This window comes from Tachypleus tridentatus, chromosome 2, assembly GCF_004210375.1.
Source record: "Tachypleus tridentatus isolate NWPU-2018 chromosome 2, ASM421037v1, whole genome shotgun sequence".
NCBI classification, from domain to species: domain Eukaryota; kingdom Metazoa; phylum Arthropoda; class Merostomata; order Xiphosura; family Limulidae; genus Tachypleus; species Tachypleus tridentatus.
In genome coordinates this window covers 124,059,032-124,079,768 of record NC_134826.1, presented here as the reverse complement: position 1 = coordinate 124,079,768, position 20,737 = coordinate 124,059,032, and the positions used below count along the sequence as shown (strand labels likewise).

The 20,737-nt window shown below is 28.3% G+C and overlaps 1 protein-coding gene across 12 annotated transcripts in view; it reads right to left on the bottom strand.

The window, feature by feature from the left end:
- The window catches only part of LOC143245011 (golgin subfamily A member 1-like), a 93,204-nt gene that overhangs the window by 33,305 nt on the left and 39,162 nt on the right, over window positions 1-20,737 (bottom strand). For 10 of the 12 annotated variants that reach the window (XR_013025427.1, XR_013025426.1, XM_076490743.1 and 7 more), the window contains exons 9-12: window positions 18,656-18,751; window positions 13,269-13,397; window positions 6,585-6,680; window positions 895-1,053 (exon numbers count right to left, since the gene is read on the bottom strand). Coding sequence is in view for 10 of the 12 variants with exons in the window: in XM_076490743.1 (XP_076346858.1) it covers window positions 895-1,053; window positions 6,585-6,680; window positions 13,269-13,397; window positions 18,656-18,751 (480 nt within the window). In the remaining 2 variants the exon portion in view is untranslated. The remainder of the gene's footprint in view (window positions 1-894; window positions 1,054-6,584; window positions 6,681-13,268; window positions 13,398-18,655; window positions 18,752-20,737) is intronic. The other 2 variants (XM_076490749.1, XM_076490750.1) reach the window with 1 other exon arrangement.

The window sequence follows — 20,737 nt, the reverse complement described above, 5'->3', positions numbered from 1 at the left end:
GACCAGAGGAAAGAGAAGGTCTGACAAGCATGTTAACAACTGTAACTTCTGGCATTAACATGTCAACAACTAAAAAAATTACACTTCCACCAGGAGAAAGAAATCCAAGGTAAACAAACAGATGTAGGAGGGTACAAGTTCTATCTATCCTGTCACATAAAAATAAATCAATCTTCCAACCTGAATGTGAAAAATCAGGAAGAAGAAGAAACAAAATAAGTCTCCCCCTTCCACCAAAAAGAAAGAAGTAGATTGAAATCAGAGAAAAAAAAGCCAGCAAATCTCATAAGTCCAAATGCCAAATTGGAGAAAAGGAGTGGTAGGAAGGTCAAAATCAGACTCTAGAGTAGTCAACTTTGTAAAGAAAGGTGTAACAAAAAACAAAACAAAACAGAATCCAAACTCTCCCTAGGATCAACAAAAAAGATAACTTCTGAAGCTCTAGGAGAAAATACTGTAGGCCAAATGAATGTCTCCATCTCTCACCAGATAAAAACATGGACAGTACCAATCAAAAGTGACCCCCCTCCTTTACCAGAGAAAGGTGCTAGATGGAGTATTAGAAGTTGTATTAGCAACATTGTTGAAAACCATAATATTGGAATTTATACCTGCAAATATCATATCTAATTTGTTTGTTTGTTTTTTTAACTATAATTATACTGAAATTCACAAGGCGGCTCGAAAATAACAATTCATAAAGGGATGACACGAAACACCTCATCAGATACTAATTTCAGCGTAAAAAACTAGCATGATATGAAAAAGTTTTCATATTCATATGGAATCATTACAAAGTTTTGCAATTATGTTTCTTTGTGTATTTATTTTACATCTGGAACATCAGAGATACAATATTTAACTTAGTTAACTATGAAATACAGATATGTTTACCAGTCTTGCCAATGTCTGATCTTTTTGTTGTACTTTCTCTTCAAGGCTCCACACTTCTTCTTCTGTTTCTTTTAGTTTCTGCTGAAATTCACAGACTTGTTTTTCTAGCTTTGTACATTCTTCACTGTCTTCTCCCATTTTCTTATTGAGATGGAATATCTGTTTATTCAAAAATGAATTTTTGAAGTATGAATTTCTTTGCAAATAACTTAGTCATTGCTAATCTGCTACTATGCACACCTAAATTCAACACTTTTTTTTAGCTTGCCATTAAAATTCAGGCCTTTATTTTACATCATAGATGCACCATGTCTTTAAACCAATCCATGAAAATATGTTATACAGAGTTGGTATTCCAAGATAATTCTTAATTATGTTCAACAACAAATCCTGATGATCATAAAATGTTTTGTTTCATCACAAAATAACTTCCTCCTTTGTGATATCTGCAATTGGTAACCATATGATGTATAAGCAAAGTCTGTTTTTCCAAATTATTTATCAAGAAGTATTTAGCAATCAGCATGCTTACTTATGAATGTTTTAATAAACCTTTAGAAGGAACAAAAATGATCAAATTTATGAAATAAAATTCAAAAGTTTATCTTCAAGCATTGCAGTTGAAACTGATTCCCTTTTCAATTATGCACATATAGGCCTAAGGCTAATATTAGATGGACATGACCAACTAAGTCCAGAAAATACAGAAGACACAGCTACCATGAGAAAAGTGGGAAAATGTACGAATTAAATAGAACATAATAAGGATAACTGCAAACAAAATTTTATGATAGTTTTGATAATTATGAAACAAAATAAAAGTAAATGAAATAAGGCTGGTTTTGCTCTGTCAAGGTCAATATGAACTATGAATAGCAATACATACCAGTGGTGTGTGTGCGTGCGCACGTGTAGCACTTAGGCATTGTGTATGTATTATGGTGTAGTAATGTGTAAATGTTCAAATGCAAGCCTAGTCTTACTACAGGCTGTACTTTACTGTACTTAGTGGGTAGGTCAAGCTGATTAAAATAAAAACATTTTACATGATTGATCAAAGCTGCTGTTGTATAAAAAAGTTTTAAGAGATAACTGACTGTTTGTTGCTTTAAGATGCTACGTAACATTAACAAGGTTTGGGCTTAACAGATGTGGCATAGCAGCTCACAGACTGGCTCCAAGTTTTCAGCTGCAGTACAGCAACTCATAGAGTGACTCCAAGTTGGTGTTTTCTTTCCAAGTACAAACTTTTAGCTCATAGCTCCATCATATCGTGATCAATCTGAGATCTAATTACACTTTCGACTGATGTATTTGACCACGTTCAAAGTCTCCTAGGTTAGTTTACTCTAATTTTGCTTAAAATAATTTCATTTTGAGTATAGGCCGACAGAGATTCTGATGATGAATAAATTAAATTTGATATACAAGTGCCCCAGGTGCACAGAAGTATAGCTAATAAAAAGGGGGAAAAATCTCTCACATTAATTTATTCTAGAACTTTAAAGTGCAACAGTTATTGAGAATTCCTGTTTGCTTTTTTACAATGTAACAAAAGTTCGTGGAAAGTAAGGTGTCAAAAATTAGCTAAATAAAGATTCAAAATTGCAAACTTAATATTAACTGTACTTTTTGGAAATAAATAAGATACAAAAACACATAAATTCTAGTAACTGGGTCTTTTTTTTTGCATGTCAGGTTATCCAAATAGAAAACTGGAAACTTCCTTAATATCAAGACTTATTAGATCATTGTTTTTTTTAATGTTCATACGTTATGTTTCTTCTTGTGTATTTGAAATAAATAAAAATTATGTCCTACTACTACCGTTGTTTCAAAAAGTAGGGTTAAATTACACTGGAAGGTAAGAATACAAACTATAAGACAAGTCAAAGTATTAAACTTCTGTTTTTTATATATACTTTTTATTTGTTATTGTGATTTTCATGTACATTATTGTTCATTATTGAATTTTCAGAAATATAAAACGTGATTTATCTTTACAAAAGATATCATCTTTTCAGTAACTAATGAATCATCATATATGCTAAATAACAATTTATAGTTGACGTAAAATGGCAGGTAGTGAATTTCAATACTTAGATAATAGTTGGTAAAATATTCCATTAACAATGAAGATAATGGAGAACTGAAAAAGTCTTATTACAGAATATATGATAGTTTAATGAAAAAACTAAAACTGAAACACTAGAAAGACTTCTGAGTACTATAAAAATGTCAGAAGGAATAAACTACAATACAGTTATTTTTATTCTTAAAAACTCAGTGGGTTAAGAATACTTCAATATATTTAAAGTTTTGACTTATTTTAACACAAACCACAAAATATTCTTACACCTATGAATGTAAAAATAGATAAATTATTTTGAAAGGTAAAAGAAAGCAGGCAATAGTTTGACTATTTACTATTTATTGAGGTTCAATGTATATCACACCATAACTGCATTTATTTGTCTACTTTTTGACTTTTTTTCTGTACAGAAACAAAAATATAGAATGAAACAGTTATAAACTACACTGTAGGATGCATAAAAATATACATACCAATACTGTCTTTAAAAACAAAAATAATCTTACAATGATATAAAAAACATATAGTTACACTGCAACATTATGTTTAACTGCTACTGACAATCTCAAATACAAAACTATGACTGACAAAATACAAGTGCTCTGTCTTAATACATAATATCAAACTTGTTATACATTAAAGGAATAGATTTTTCTTTCTTCAATAATCCAAACATTACAAAAAATGATTTGCTGAAGTTAAGTTTTCCAGGAATCAAAGCAATCACATTTTGAAGTATAACTACATTATTCACATAAAATTGTTTAGTAAGAAATGTACAAGAATAATAATAGTTAAATATATAAATTTGCAAAGCATATTTCTGTATTTGAATACCATGCTCAGTAGCAACTGGAAACTAAAAAAATTTCTGTGTGTGTGTGTGAAAACTTTTAAATTCATAGAATATGAGTTCTTGATTAACAGTGAAAGTCTTCTTGGGTATCACCTTTATGCATCGAGACTTGTATAACCTTATAAAATCTTGCTAGAAATTTTATAAAACATTTTAAACAAAACAATGTCAAACTGCATTCAGTCAAAATCTTTTTAACTATTTCATTACATCTTATGTTTCAGGTGGGTCAAAGTATCCATGCAATGACTTTTTACAGTTAAATTTACAATGTAATTAAATTTTATTATCAACGTATGGTAATAGACTTGCCATGAAAATGTAGCTTATAATTTAAATTTTTACACAAGTTTCGAAAAAAGAATATTTAAAAAAAAATCCCACTTTTCTTTTTGTGTCTTGTGTTGTATCTGAGCCCCAATTTCTCTAATTCATAATTTTCAGAAATAGACTAATAGTTTCCAACCAATTATAAACACAAACTACACAAAATTATAAGCACTATTTTAAAACTTGAATCTTCTGCATTCTTGGTTTGTTAAGATATCAATAATGTTTAAAACTCATTTCAGGAGCCCTGCTTGCTATTTATGAATTTTGAGAATGATTGTTAATCCACCTTACACGAGTGAAGAACATGTTTATAACCAACAGAAAGAGCAAATTCTCTTCTTCTAGATATAATTCTTAAAATTATGCATTAAATTTTTCCTCCACAATAAATTAGTCAAACGAAATTACCTAGTTTGTACTCACTGGATTTGGTACTTTAAACAGTAATGAAAATTGTTTTTAATTTATTTATAGTTTACTTAGAAAACCAGATACATTATGGTAGTTTTGGAACATTATATTCTTGTACCTGATATATTTCTTTATGTTCTAAAATGCATATTTAAAAGCTACATGAATTTTTTAGAAGAATACAAATTTGTGAGACTCAGTGAGTCTTGGGAAAGAATGTTACAGATTTATACTCCAATGCAAACAGTGTAAGTACAGTGAGTACTGAAAATCATTGTTTTTATGAATTTTTTATTTATTGTTTTATTATATATCTAACATGCTATAAATATACATTTCTCAGCTTAGCCTAACAAAACTTTAGCAAAATTATACAGCTCTAAAATTTCATTAGTCTGAGTGTGCTGTCAAATAGATTACATTCTATATACACTATCCCTATGGGAAATAGCTAAATGACTTCCAGTGTGATTTATTACTTTTGACATGAGGATTACAGCTCCAGTGGACAAGAATTACAGGAATAAAACGACAAAAGTATAAGACAGATAAATATGAAAAGGTTAACAATTGAAATTGTTTAGATAAGTAACCTGGAATTTTTGTTTTTTATCAGTACTGCAGGGAATGTAAAGGAACAAAAATGGTATTATTTATCTTATTGAAAAATATTTTTATTTCAGTTTTTGGCAATAAAATTAGAAGAGAAAAAACATCTTTTTTTCTAATTTTATTGACAAAATGTCCAAATCCATCAAATATGCACTATACATGTTGAACAGCATAATATTTTCATTATACACTAATTATTTCCCTATAATTAGTGTTACTATAGAGAAAATGATAGAGAATGTTTTATTTAAAAAAATTCATATTTATTAAGGAAGTTCTAGTATTATGTAAATAGTTTTATTATCAGATTCACTTTAGGCTTTGAAAATAAGCAACTGAATCTTTAGCAGAAATGCTTCATTAACACCCTGATCTTAATTTAGAATACACGTTAGTTTCTTTTTTCTTTTGTTAAGGAGTTTGCCAAATTATGTGGAGAGACACACAGAAAATTTAAAGACTAAACGTGTTTAGTTTCACAGTCCAAGTTCTTTCAAATCAACCAACCTCATGATTATAATTAATCAACACTTGAAACAACAATACTTATCAGTAATAATCTTATAACTTGTGATGATCATTAGTGAAAGTGTTCCACAACAATGCCATATAATTACTGCAATTATTTTTATTTATCTAATAATTTAGCTATTTGCTGAAAAAAGATGGAATATTTAGTAACTCACTCTATTATGCTTTTCCACACAAAGTGCTCACTCTAAACATCTTATTAGACAGAAGTCTAAGGGATCAGTGCATTTAAAAATTTGTTTATTTTATTACTTTACAATAAACAATCATGACTGTATAACAAACTGTGTAACAATAAAACAAAAACATTAAAAACAGGCCAGATGACATCATCAGCAGAAAAAATGGTGTGGAAAATTTTATTACATTGTATTAAAAAGGCAACATATTGTCATTCTCATGTGTAAAACATATTCTGAAATCGAAAGTAATGAATGCTTCTCATATTTATAATCATTTTTTGAAGATAGTACAATCTAATGACGCCTTTACTAACAAAACGACAGCTGTAAAAAGTGAAATTATTTTTTGTTTTCATCAATTCTGTAATTATGGAAGTTCACCTTTTATCAATGGTTTCAAATATTAACCATTTCTCTTAGGCTACTATAATGTTTATACTATCTTAAAAATAATTCTCCAAGAAATGTAAAGAATAGGGATAAGCCTTAGCTTTTCTGTTTATTTTTTAACTTAGACTTAAAATTTAAGTTTTCAATTTGCTTTTCTGTTATTAAACTCAGTAAGACAAAATTGAACACAAACTATTTAGAAAATATACTTATTAGGTTCATGTACATTATTACATGTACTTAAGAAAGAGAACTGTCAAATATCACACAGGTTATTACTTACTTGTGTTTCTAAGCTATTTATCTTCTCACTCCAAGTGAACTTCACTTCATTCAAGTGTTGCCGAGATTCTTCTAATTTCTTTTCTAAATGATTCCGCTGTGTGATATTAACATCAAAAACAATAAATTATGGAAAGTAATGGCTTGAATGCCAAAAGCTAGTGAAATATGTGAAATCTGCAGGGATAATATTTTGAGTAGAATCAATAATGTATTATTTACTTTCTTGATTTTCAAATGCAGTGTAAAGCTATTTGATCTATCAAACTGTGCAATGATATATAGCTTTTATAGTAATATATACTAACATACAAAAGACAAAGGATTAATACTACTAAAATTGTAATAATTCACTTGCTTCTAATATTCACGAACATTTACAACTCATTTTAAGGTCTTAATGTATTAGTGTTTTCTTTAACAAAATGTCTCTCTCTTTGAAACTTAAAAGAATCTTTGTAACAGAGGGCATTAAAATATACATCATCAATATCTAAGTTGATTATTTCCTGTATGTAATTAAAACTGACACAGATTGTAAATAATTTTACCATCTACCAACCTTTAACACATTTGTACTTAGGAAAAAGCTGAATCAACAATGAAAAATTGTATTGTCTAGGCATAATTAAGATTTAAAATTCATTCATTTTTTGTTGCAGATAATAAAATGTTTAAAAGAGAAGAATATCAAAACCAAATTCTTCCACATGCACATATGCTTTTCTATATTTCTTGTGAAAATTATGATAATTTTACAAGAAAACTACAGTTAATTATACTAAATTACTAGAATTGTAAATGAAATTAAAATAATGGCACACTGTTAATTAAATACTACAACAATTAAATATTGTTAAAGGTTGCCAGTATTTTGTACACAAAGAACAAGTCTGTTTTAATTAAGTAATTTAATTAAAGAATTGTTATTTTTGTATTACAGTTATTTTCACCGAGATTGAATATTTCAAGTATTATGATCAAAATATTGTGCAGTGAAATGTTTAAAATTAAAACCTGAAAAAAAGTAAATATTTAATTTTTGTTATGTAATCTTAAAAAATTCTTAGTTCATACTTTGAGTTTTTACTTTTTCACAAAAAGTTTATCGATGTTTTATTTACAATTACTCTCCTTATGACTATTACTTATTGTGACACACATCAACAAGCATACTCAGGATTTCATTGGCAGTGATAATTTGATACTTGAATCATTGTTAGAATATTGGGACATTTCTCTACTAGACTAAACCTGAAATCAAGGCAGTTTGTCTTATGATTTAAAAAATTACAAAACCTCTCTTACAGCATTTTAAAACATAACTAATGCATAATTAACTAAAATATAAAACTGAAACAGAATTAAATGTAATTCTGTATCAAAACAATATATTTATAGATAAGAACTAATGCTATAATGCTAGCATAGATCCAAGCAGCAACAATGCTAAGAGCATTTGACAAGTTCTCTATGCAATTCTTTTCACCAATTTTAAAATAATTGTTGAGAAATAGTGTTTCAAAATGTGATCTTTCTTTTGATTACAAACACCTAGCACAACCAAGTATAACCAGTTGAAAAATTGCAAATGAACAGTGTAGGCATAGCATCTATCATGAATTCCAAGAAATTTATTTATCTTTCTTTCCAAAGTCTCAAAAGTGGCTTGAAAAAAGAACGCAAATAGAACAATTAACCTAGTTTTTGTCTACTCCTAAAATTAGAGTACAAAAGGAAATCTATGTTACACAGACAAAAAGTTAAATTTTGGCAAGCTTTTGCATCAAACTAAAGAGAATGAAAGTCATGATTCTGATAAATTAATTAGTAACTTACAGAAACATGAAACCTACACTGGTAATCTGAAAATAATTCAAATGAAATGCAGGACTGAAGTAAGTTTTTTTAAATTTTAAATTATTATTCTCTTTCTTCTTGATGATCTTAATTCCAACTAATTTGGTGTTGGCCAGTGTTTCCATAAGACGAAGTTTTACACCTCAGTGACCAGCCCAGACAGCAACACGTTCAGTGATAAGGATTCAAACTTACATCTCAGATTAAAAGTTGAATGCCCTAACCCTCAGGTCAAGCCCAGCCCTCTTTCAATCTGAAACTGGACTTGTGATATTTAATTGTTATTATTCAGTCACTGGTAATCACTCAAACATTTGTCCCAAGGACATTATTAACCCTACATACATGGGTCAGTCCAATGGAAAATGAATTTTACTGTAATTTCAAAGTTGCTATATGTATCTTTACAAAAATTTGTAAGCTTTTACTAAATGTGAAAATATGTAGACAAAAAAATCAAATATTCTAACAATTTATTTTTACTAGTTGTCTGTGAATGTATGAGGCTAGTTTGACTTAAATCCTAACTAGTATGAGTTGAAAGGAATTTTCATGGTAAAAATATTTTTTATTTTACTCTTAATGACTAATATTTCATTGCATAACCTCTAGCAAACTCCTTAAATGAATATCAAAAATTTCTTTTTTAAAAATTATACTTTATCTCTTATTTTCTCCACTTAAACAAACTGTGAAAGTTAAACAAATATGAAATGGAATCTAAAATATATTGTTTTTTCAAGAACGACAGACTATGACAAGAAAGTTACAATTATTTATCCTAACAGTTTTAGGCCTCTTAACATTTTATACAAATGCTTTCATTTAATTGATTGCTGTTTAAACTAGCATAACAAAGCAATAAATTACTCAGCAAGAGTATTGGTAAACAAAGTACTGGATTATATAATGCACCAGAAGTTTCTGTGCATACCTTGTGGATTCCTTTAAGTTTTCTTATCTAACCTAATAAATTTAAACTTTTAAAATTTTACATTTTAGTTCTTTTACAACTATCAATAAAAAATACATTGAAAACAAGAAATGTAGTCCTCAAGTTAGACTCATGCCCTTGACAATCTCAATGTTTCATCAAAACTTAACCCCATATTATGGTAAGGTTGTTCTTAGTAAGAGAAATTATTTTTAAAAAAACAAATACCCAATTTATAATGCAAACTATTCTCATGCAGAACAAAGATCATGTCTTAACACTATTATTCTTTAACTGACTTTTTAACTTGGTTATAGAGTTATAACAATTCTGTTAGCTGGCCAAGGTGATCCCAGTAATCACAACAATGAAACTGTATTTGAATAATTCAAAAACTGTTGACACAATGAGTTAGTGCTATAAGGAATTCAGTAAAATAGAATCATCTCTTTATATAGATCATGAATAATCTAATAGAAAATGTAAAAGATAGTCATTAACATCTTCTGAAAAACTGGATGTGGGTTTTGACTTTATGGCTTATATCTTAGCAAAACTGAAAATGCTAGACCAGTGTTTCCCAAAGTGTTGTCTGCAACCTGATACTGCCCCATGAAAAAAGTGCTGGTCTGCAGAAAACTAAAAAAAAAATTAAATTAATTTTAACCCTTTCAATACCAACTGCCATTTTAAAAGTTTCTCCAAGCTTTTGTTGTATATTAAAGAAAAATGTAATTACACCAGTTAATATAAATACATTCTGAAAATTTAATATTTTCAAATACATTACAATTTAAATTTTCATTTCATCTAATTTGGATTTCTCAGTATTTCAACTCACCTACAATAGCAGAAAAGAAAAGTGAAAGTTTGTACTTAAGGCTACGAAACTATAGAATCTACAAGTTGATGATTGCCTTTATACCTTCAGTCCCTTAGAAATTGAAGTGTTCATTCAGTACAATTTAGAGAATCTAAGATTAAGTTTTATGGTGTTGATAACACAAGTTGATGATTGCCTTTATACCTTCAGTCCCTTAGAAATTGAAGTGTTCATTCAGTACAATTTAGAGAATCTAAGATTAAGTTTTATGGTATTGATAACCTTGAGATTATTGGGAAATGCCGTAAACTGTAACCACATTAGCTAGACATGTACTCTGCTAAGTCCAAGCCAATCTTCCACTGTCTGCAGATGAGATCAAATAAGGGATTTAACCAATTCTTCAACACCAAAGATTTAGAAATTTTTCAAAATGTGTTAAATGTGCTTACTCTGTTAATGGAAATTGACAGACATGCAAGACCTGAGTCTTATGATTGACAGCACCAGGTGGCAGCAAACAAGTTACTGGTGACCAGTACTAACTATAAATTTTTTACGTTGTTTATTTTGGGGAAAAACCCTCTCCAATATTGATATATGGTTGAAGAAACATGCATCACACAATAAAAACTCACGTGATGTGCAAATGCAGCCTAGTTCTAGTGAAAATAATATGCTTAATTAAAAATGTTTAAGTGATATGTAGCATAATAGCAATGAAAAGAAAACAAAGACCTACTGGACTCGACAGTATTGTGATGAATATTTGAAGTATGGTTTTACAAGCAGTGGTAGCAATAATGACTTGCCACTATGTGTTCTTCTTTGTTCAACATTATCAAATAACTGCATAAAATCAAGGAAACTGAAATGTCACTTGGATACCAGATATCCAGAATACTCAAGCAAGCCAATATATATTTTTTTTTTATAAGTATGAAAAATGAAAGTTTTTTTTTTCAAACAAAAAATTTCACACACTTTTTCCATGAGATCTTCCAATGAAGACTTGATTATGGTCTCATATGAAATTTCAAAGCTAATAGCCGAGACCGGTTATTCGCATACTACTGGTGAAACATTAATACTTTCTGCAGTAAAAATAATTAAATCTTGTATTTATTAAAAAACAAGAAAATCATTTAAATTTACTGTCCCTATATAATAATACAGTGGAGCATAGAATTATGTACATGACAAAACATATTGAAGAATCTTTTATACGTTGAGTTTGCTGTAGTCAGTTCTTTCATTACAAGTGTATGAAAGCACAGACATAGCAGATAATGCCATTTTAACGTGCTTTGTAAGATATGATTAGAAGGATGCAATCCATAAAGATTTGTTTTGTAAACCACTTCCAATAAAAGCAACAGCTAACAAAATGTTTAATTTAATAAATAATTTTGTAATTAATAATGGTATTCAATGGAACAAAATGTGTTGAATTAAGTACCGATACAAGAGTTTTCAAGAAAATCCAAGCAATGGCAGTAGATTGTGAAGGGGTACATTGCAACATTCAGAGAGGCATCAACTGTGAAGAAAATGCTCTTATACTTTTGAATTTAACTATGTAAGAATGTATAAAATTCATAAACTATATAAAAATTAGATTGTTGAATTCCAGAATCTGTACTGCTTTGAGCAAAAAATCAGGAAGTGAACACAAGCACCTCCTCTTACACTGTAAAGTTCAGTAATTATCAAAATGAAATGTCTTAAAAAGACTCATTGAAATGAAGAATGAAGATATCTTGTTTTTAGAGCAACATCTCCAATCAGCAAAGGATGCAATATTTAAATTTAGAGACAGGTATCTTAATTTACATTGGTTAATTAAAGTGACCTATTTGTGTGACATTTTTGCCTTCTTAAATGTATTAAATCTAAATTTACAAGGTGCTAATATAAATATTTTTGAAGTCCAGGGGTTCTACCCTATCCTAACATTTTGTTTCCCATTAATGTATTTAAAAAAAATCTTTACTGTTAATTTTTTCATTTTGAGCCAACCTTCTCCATACATTCTTTTAAATATCTTAATTTCCTGCTTCAGCAACGTTCCTATCTTTCACATCTTCTATCATAACAGTCAATTTAACTTTCTTAAATTTGTGATGCTTTTAATGTTTTCTTATGTCCTTTGGGAGCAGACCTAGATTTGTTTTTACTTTTAACCAACTTTTTCTTTCTATAAGGAATATGTTTATGCAATGAATACATGTACAAGTCACAAAAGAAGTATTATGGCAGAATAAGTAAAAAACATGAAGATTCTACAAATTTTAATAATAAAGGTTGAAAAAGGAATAACATGGTAATTATGCCCTTCAAGGTAGATGTTAAATAAATTGGCACGTTGCCATGAACATGTGACTAATAACATTATCTCCATGCTTGTTTTTTTCATAAAATTGCTTATGTTACTCTGTCCTGTTCTGCTGTTTATTTATTATGTTGGAATGGTAAGTGTTAATTATATATCTGTATTGCTTAAACCAGCTGCAGTTCTTTTAAATTAACACAATAGGGTACTCTTACAATGGAAGCTTACAAGTATTCCACCTAACATCAACGTGTAAGTAAACAATATACTTCTTTTAAAGTTAAAACATAACATATATTTCAATTAAATGTGAATATTTTATTTCATTTATATGAATAAATCAATTACACATGAAATGAATGATTTTCAAATAATAATAAACCAGTATTTATGGTAATGTAAATGGTTAAATATTCAAACTGGTATTAGTCAAGTTTCAAGCTTTCATTTGGTAAAGTATTCGAAACCTTCAGAAGGTCTAAATATAACCCCTATTACAGTCCACTCACTTTTTGTTATTACATTCTGAAGTCATTTTCCAAGCAATTTAAACATTTAACTATCTAAATTAGTACTAGTGTAAGTTAGCATGCAAAAAAAACTTTGCTTTTCCTGATAAAAATCAAATTTTATTGTTTAACATAAAAATGTATCTCATGATTTCTAAAAACCCAAAATGATAAAATCTGTGTAATATTTTAAAATACAGTTTTGTGTTGTTTTTTATCTTTTTTACCTCTGTTAGAAGAGATTGCGTTTTCTCATCATTAGGAAGAGATGAATCTTCAAGTCTTTTCTCCAAAAGAGTTATTCTCTCTTCTAGATGAACAATATAACTGTCTTTTTCTTCCAGAATACTGCTTGTCTATTTACCAAAAAAAAAAAAAAAGACAATTCATGATAATGACCAAAAAAAAGCTTAGGCTTGTTAAACATTTGCAATTTTAAATATGCTAGTGTCACCACATGAAGTACAGACAAATCAGACCCAGTTGTCTTATAAAAAAAATCACAAAGCTCATCTTAACAGTTTACAGGTACACACTAATCAAACACTTGCTGTTTAGACAATCACAAGAGTTCACTTACACTATCATAAACACATTTTTCACAAACATGTGACTTATAAATCCATTAAGTTAATTTTAAAACTAAGTTAAGTCAATATGATGAATGTATTTACTAATCAAATACTTGTAAATGAGCATTTTGTCCTTGTAAATTACACAAATAAGGAGAAAAGAAGAATGAGAATTTGTAATCAGGTGAAAAATTCCAGAAAAATATTGATATATTATACTTTTCCTACATATTTATGTTCACTAAATATTCCTTACGTTGTTTATTTTAGATAGTAGTAAAAAATGGCATAATATCGTTTGACTGAAAGAACAAATGTACATTTCATTAAGAGATGCAGTCATTTAATTACAAATACACTGATGTGCCAGTTATATATTATTCATATACATATATATCAATTTACTGTAAATGAAATTTTTTGATAATTTTGAAAAAACATAATTATTATATATTCATTCATAAACATCAGTCACTAGTGAAAAATGTTTCCATTAAAACTAATGTGCTGTGTAATGAACTACTGAATGTTTTTCAGCATAATGGATAAGTTTACATATAGTTACATATTCCTTTTAATTTAAGAAACACAATTTTTGGCTTTGTTTTTGGTGTTTTAATCTTGAACAAATGTATTAAAGTTCTAAATGTAACAAAATCTTAATATTTTTTAAGCTTTTCATTATTGCATAATATGTTCATCATAAAAATGTTCAATAAAAAAATTCATCAATATTCTGACCCAAAAGGCTCAGTAAAACTTTACATAAATATTACTAATGGTCATTTCAACTAAATAATTTATTAAGGGAGAAAACATTAAGGTTTACATTTTCACAACAACGACTCATAAAATGTATTATATCTTGATAAATAATATTCCTTGCAGAACATATATACACTAACAAGTTCGTTTTTACAGAAAGTATTCTTTCTTTGTCACTTTCAAAATAAGTAAGTGAATGAAGCTAATTAACTGATTTGTTCAAAACAAATTAGCTTTTCACAAAAAATACTCTTTGTGATTAAAACAGGCAAATGAATACTATTGAATTTTTTTATTTCAATATTAATTTTTCAAAATGTAAAAAGTTGCTAAATTATTAAATAATTACTTTTAAAAACAAACTATTTATAAATATCCTATGTACAACATTATTTTACTGTAGGATTATTTATAATGAATCCCAACCACAGGTACAACTTAAGAAATTGATACATTACTACTACTAATAGGACTATTGCATAGCCTAATGCACAACTGAAAAATAGCATAAAACATGTTCAATTATCAATAATTTTTATATTGATAAATAAGTAAAGATTTTCAACTAGTATTAAAAAAAGAAAAAGACTAAGTATATGTAAAAAAACAGTCAAACAAAAAAAAGCAAAATACAAAAACATAATATGCAACACAAATGAATGCATGCTTTTTCAAAAGATTATATTAGTTCTGTACAACTAGTAATTTATTTTAATACTAACTGGTGATAAGCTAAAATACTAAAGCACTCATGTAGATACAACATATTCATGTATGTTTTAGTGCAGTACAGCAACTGACACAGCTAAAACATGAAAAAAAAAAGGAACCAAAACTTAGGATCAATCATTATTAGTTTTATGTCACACACATTTTTAACAAAGAATCATCAAAATGTTACAATTTAAAAGTATATCAAACCACAATAATTATGCTAACATTTATAAGAGCAGTAAAATTTCTTAATGCCTGCAAGTGCAAGAGGATTAACAAATCATGGCAACTTCTTAATGTCTATGTCTTGTGCTTGTAGGTCTAACATAATGATAGATTCCCTCTTTCTTTGTTTACAAGAATGTTTACTTAGTACAACTGAAATACATCAAAGTTTTTAAATTATAATTATTAATGAAGATTCCATGCAAAAAGTTAATTGATAGTAGGTGTATACTAATCATCAAGTCAAAGGTAACCTAAGTTAAAAAAAATAAATCCATAGTATAAACTTCAGTCATATATGTTGGTACTACATATAGTGAATACATAATGTACACACATTAATTTCAGACAGAGAGATCAGACTACTTATATCAGTAGCTTCTGTTGTTAACATCCACACATCAAGCTTAAACAAAAAACAAACTGTATGTATTGGAAGGCTTCAGTGAAAGAACCAGTAAAAAAATAAATAATAATATAGGAGAATATCATTATGGGTTCAGAAATGAAAATGATAGATAAGAATGAGTAAGTGATTTAAAAAATATCTATGAATGTTGTATCAAATTATTCAGATATTTAAATATATTTCACTGAGTACCAATAGGAGCTTGATATTGTAAAGTATCAAGAATTGATATAATGACTAGAAAATATTATGAATGGAAATATCACCTTAGTGTTCAACATTTACTGGGGACTTGAGCCTGCAGTGAGGATAAATGGGGGATTAACAAAACAGAAGTAAGAGAAAAAAGTGTGTTGTCACTAGGTTTCTTTGGCTATTATTCCAAATCCACCTTCAAAATAATAAGTAGAAAATATGGCTTACAATATGGTATACAATGGTATACAGATGATAAAACATTATAAAAAAATGGTACTAAAAGTGCACAGGTATTGGTGGATTAGATAAAAGTAGTAAATGAAACTTTTGTGATACAGTTAAATATGAAGAAGATAACAGAGGAAAGAAATCTCAAGAGCATGAAATAAAATGAATAAAAAACATCTTGGAACAGGTAAATCAGTTTCCTTATTAAAGACATCTATTCAGAAGATGGAAGGTCTCACAGACAAGAAGTGAGATAGAAAGATCATTTTTATTAGTATTCAAACAGTATCAATATAACACTGCCAAAGAAGTCCTACTAAGAATAATGAAGTGTTACATGTGGTCTGCTTTCTTTAAGGGGTCGGAAATAGTGATAATAGATAATATATCTAAAAAACACTACAGGCTTTAAAAAATGTGGTGCAGAAGAAAAGTGATGCAATTCAACTGGGCAGGGAAACTAAATATGATGCAGTAATGGAAAAAGCAGGGACTAAAGAGAAGTTATTTTACATCTATAAAAAAAAAGTACAGTGGATACATCATATGTTAAGGTACAGTGTAAAAATCATTGGACACAAAAATTTAAAGAAAGACATCTCCACTATTAAAGTAAAATTGCAAAAGATAGGGGCAGACAGAGAAGAGTGTGAATGGGTAATGTCAAATAATGGATTTATATTGGACTGTAGCAGTGACAGAAGAAAGGAAACAGCAGAGGATAATGATCTTTAACTTCTGTGAAGGGAATGCATCATCTGACAGTACAAAGTTGAAACAAATAAAACAAGTTTAAATTTAAAGGTTATGTAAAAGTTCCATACATTATATAACCAACATTATCAGGGTAGCACATAAACAGCTAGTAATGGTATGTTTTCACTAATATTAATGTAAATCACATGATGCTCTACTGCATAAGGTGTCCAATGTTTTTGTAAAGATAAAAACAAAACTATTTAATGTTTAATTCTGAGCATTATATAAACAAATTGATAATTTAAGAATCAATGGTTGGTGCAAATGTAACAATTCATAAGGTGTTTTGCACTATACATATTGGTAAATTTCACTGTTAACCCTATCATGATGGGTCCTTGGTCAAATATCATGTCGTAGCATTTGCTGACTTGCATTCAAAAGTGAACTGATCTACTTTCTTGTGAATTTATGTAAGTTTAGTATCAAACATAGATTATAAATCAAATTTTAGTATTATCTATTAGTTAATTTCTTAACTTAAAAGTAAATATTAAAAGAACATACCTAAATGTTGATTTTTGTGTTTCATGTGGTATGTTGAATGGAGCATTGGTTGAAATTATATGTTTGTGATGTCAAAATACAAAGTCAAAAGTACCATGTGAATTATAAACTCACATTACCGATATTGAAAAGCTAGAACATAAAAACCTCACATCTTTTCCTTTTGTTGAGATATAGCTTATGTATTGAATCATATACAATAGCCCCACTCACCTCTATACAGTTTTGGAAATGGTTCCCTTATATACACTCATTTCAATATATGATATTTTTAGAAAAAATATAGCTTAGTTACTAGGTGTGGTATATCATAGTAAAAGTCTATAGTATCAATATAGTTATTTATGACTTTTTACTTATTTCAAATGTATATGTAAAACAGAAAAAATATTTCATATTCTCCATGTGCAAAATTTAAAAAGGCTTAACAACCTACAGCAAACAGTGAATGGGTACAAAGGTATTCATCCATACAGCTATAATAGTTTTTTTACAAAATGAGAAAGATTTACAGGGAAAAAATATATATACTTTCTAAATATTGAAGGTTTATAAGACTTAAAACAGCTAATAAATATTTATACTAGTGATTGAAGAAATAACAGAACTATTCTTTTTTTTACAACTACATGTAACTGACCTAGATTCTTTAAAGATGGTGATGACGTACTCAGTACAAGAAGTTTACCAATCAATTCACTGTTCTATTGCTTACTATTTTAGTTCTGAGAAATCAGAATTATTAAAGTAATTTATACTTTTCATAAAAATATTATCAAAACTGAAGCTAGAAAACATGCAAATTAGATTTTTATATTAGCTTACATAAGTATATTATTGACCCTCCAAAGCCTCTGGTGGTTAAAATATACATTTTATTTTTATGTAAATTGATTGAAGTACTCAACTGAGATTTAAACAGTCACAATAAGTATGCTGTAGCATAACTACATAAAACATTTTGCATTTTCATATACAATATCAATAGTCAGCATGTAGTAAAATATGTTGAAATTTTTATCTTTGCACACTAAATATGAACTTAAAAACACTGCAATAATGCACATGCAACAATAAATAAAAGCCTAATGCAAAATTGCAAAATGCAAAAATAAAAATAAAAAAATAAAAATGAATGAAAAATGTTGTGCAAATGTTCGGCAGCCAGGAAGCAACACATTTAAAGGCTTGACATCTTTTGTTTCTAATGTTTTGTTTCTTTACTTAAGAATTCTACCTTGCTTTTGTAGAGCTGATGAGTATGTATAAGGGCATCGTGCTCATCAGTCAAGTCACTTAAAGTCAGCTCCAAGTGGCCCATTCTGTTTGCACTCTGTTGATTGGGGAAGAAAAAAAAATCGAAACTTCCCAGGTTCAACCAGCAACATATTAAAACATTCACAGATATAACCTACAATACATATACTTTAATATGATATTCTACTTCAAGTTAAGCTTTTTGTTTTTTTCATAATTAGAGTTAAATTTGAGATGCAAAAGTTTGAAAACAATTTCTTGAGTGACATGAACTTGTAAACAGGTCTAATGAGTAAAAGTCCTTTACATTTGTGGATTGATTGAGACAATAATATGAAAATAGAGAGTACACTATGAATACACAATAATATGCAGCCATGAAACGAGGTTAGGAGAAAATTCAAGTACTATTTAGCATGTATTCTCAATGCATTTCTGTAATAATGAAAAACCCAACACTGTTTTGCTTCAAGGAACATTGTTTTATCTATATCGATATAAAACTTTGGGCTTCATTAAAAATATTAAAGATAATTAGTTTTTTTTTGTTCAAGGAATTGAAAAAAAGATACTAGTCAGTGAAGAAAGTACAAGAAAAAGAAACTAGAAATTGTATGTCCACAATTATTTAAAATAGGAAAAACAAACTAGTAAAAAACTTTAAAAAATTAAGAGAGCTATCTGGAGAAATAGGTAGGGTAGAAAAAATATTAGTTTTTGAAGAACCCTGGTCTTTATCTTCTGAATAAAGTAATTTTAATTCTCCTCTTTTTTTTTTTTTTGCTTAAATATGTTTTGGCAAGTTTGCATGTTTATCTGGATACAACTGCTTTCTATGTTATTATCTTGTAATGTCTCTGTCTGAAAACAAGTTTTTCTCTTAAGCATTAAGTTCTGTATTTTAATTTTAACCTTAACAGAATTCAATACCGACATTGTTTACTACATCAATATTGTACATTTTTTTCTTATTCCATAAAAAAAAGATAAACAATAAAAAAGTAAATTAAGACTTCCGTTTAGAATGTTTTATAACTTATATAATAAAGCTGAATACTGTGAAATATTTATATCTTATATACCTGAATAATAGTTGAAGAAATAAAATTAATTTTCATAAAACTAAAATTTAAGAGGGTTTTACTTCACTAAGGCTTGCTGAGATTTAGTAATCAATGATATCAATTATCAAAAAATAAGTGCTATAGTAAACTTCAAATTATGAATATTTGTGTAAATAATGTCATAAACAAGGAATTCTCAATCACTGCAGCATTTGAAATTCTTTTAGGCAGGGTACAGTAAATTAATCTATGAGAACTTGGGCATCGCCAAAGGCATCACCTTAAAATGTTTGATTTTCTGAGTTCAAAACTGAAATTAGATTTCAAATTGGTCATAGGATGACAGAGCTATGCATTAAAAGTTTGTACTTGAAAAACTAGAACCATTCTATGAGTTGCTCTGCCACACCGAAAAAATCTTACAGTAACAAATCACATGTGAGAATCAAACACCTACATGTACTTTTTCAAGAAAACAAAACATAAAAATAAACAGATATGAAAGTAGTTTTTAACAAACATGTCAAACAACTTTAACAGTAAACACACACAAAAAATAAACATTAAGCTTTCCTTGGAGTAATGTGAAGCAAGCAGAAAGAACATGCTGTTAATGAACACAAATATATATCGGTAGGACATGTGATAACAAAGGAATAAAAAAAAAGTCAATTACATCCACAGCAGATAAATGGGGGAGAGGGGTGACTTGAGAAAGTTATGTACATTAAAATGATCTTGAATATGTAAATTGGTAAGTCACAAAAAAAGCATAACAGATAAATTTGTGACAGAGCGGAATGTATAAATATAATATTTTAACAATGTTTACCCTTTTGTAGATAGTGTGATGGCACCAAAATTGCACATTTTTGATAAAGTTATGCAACAGCCCTTTGTGAAGTAAAATATTTATATCATATAAATGTGTTCATATCAGGAATTTAAAGTTTCTGAGATGGGAATATCCCTTGTACTTAATGACTTTGGAAAGTAGA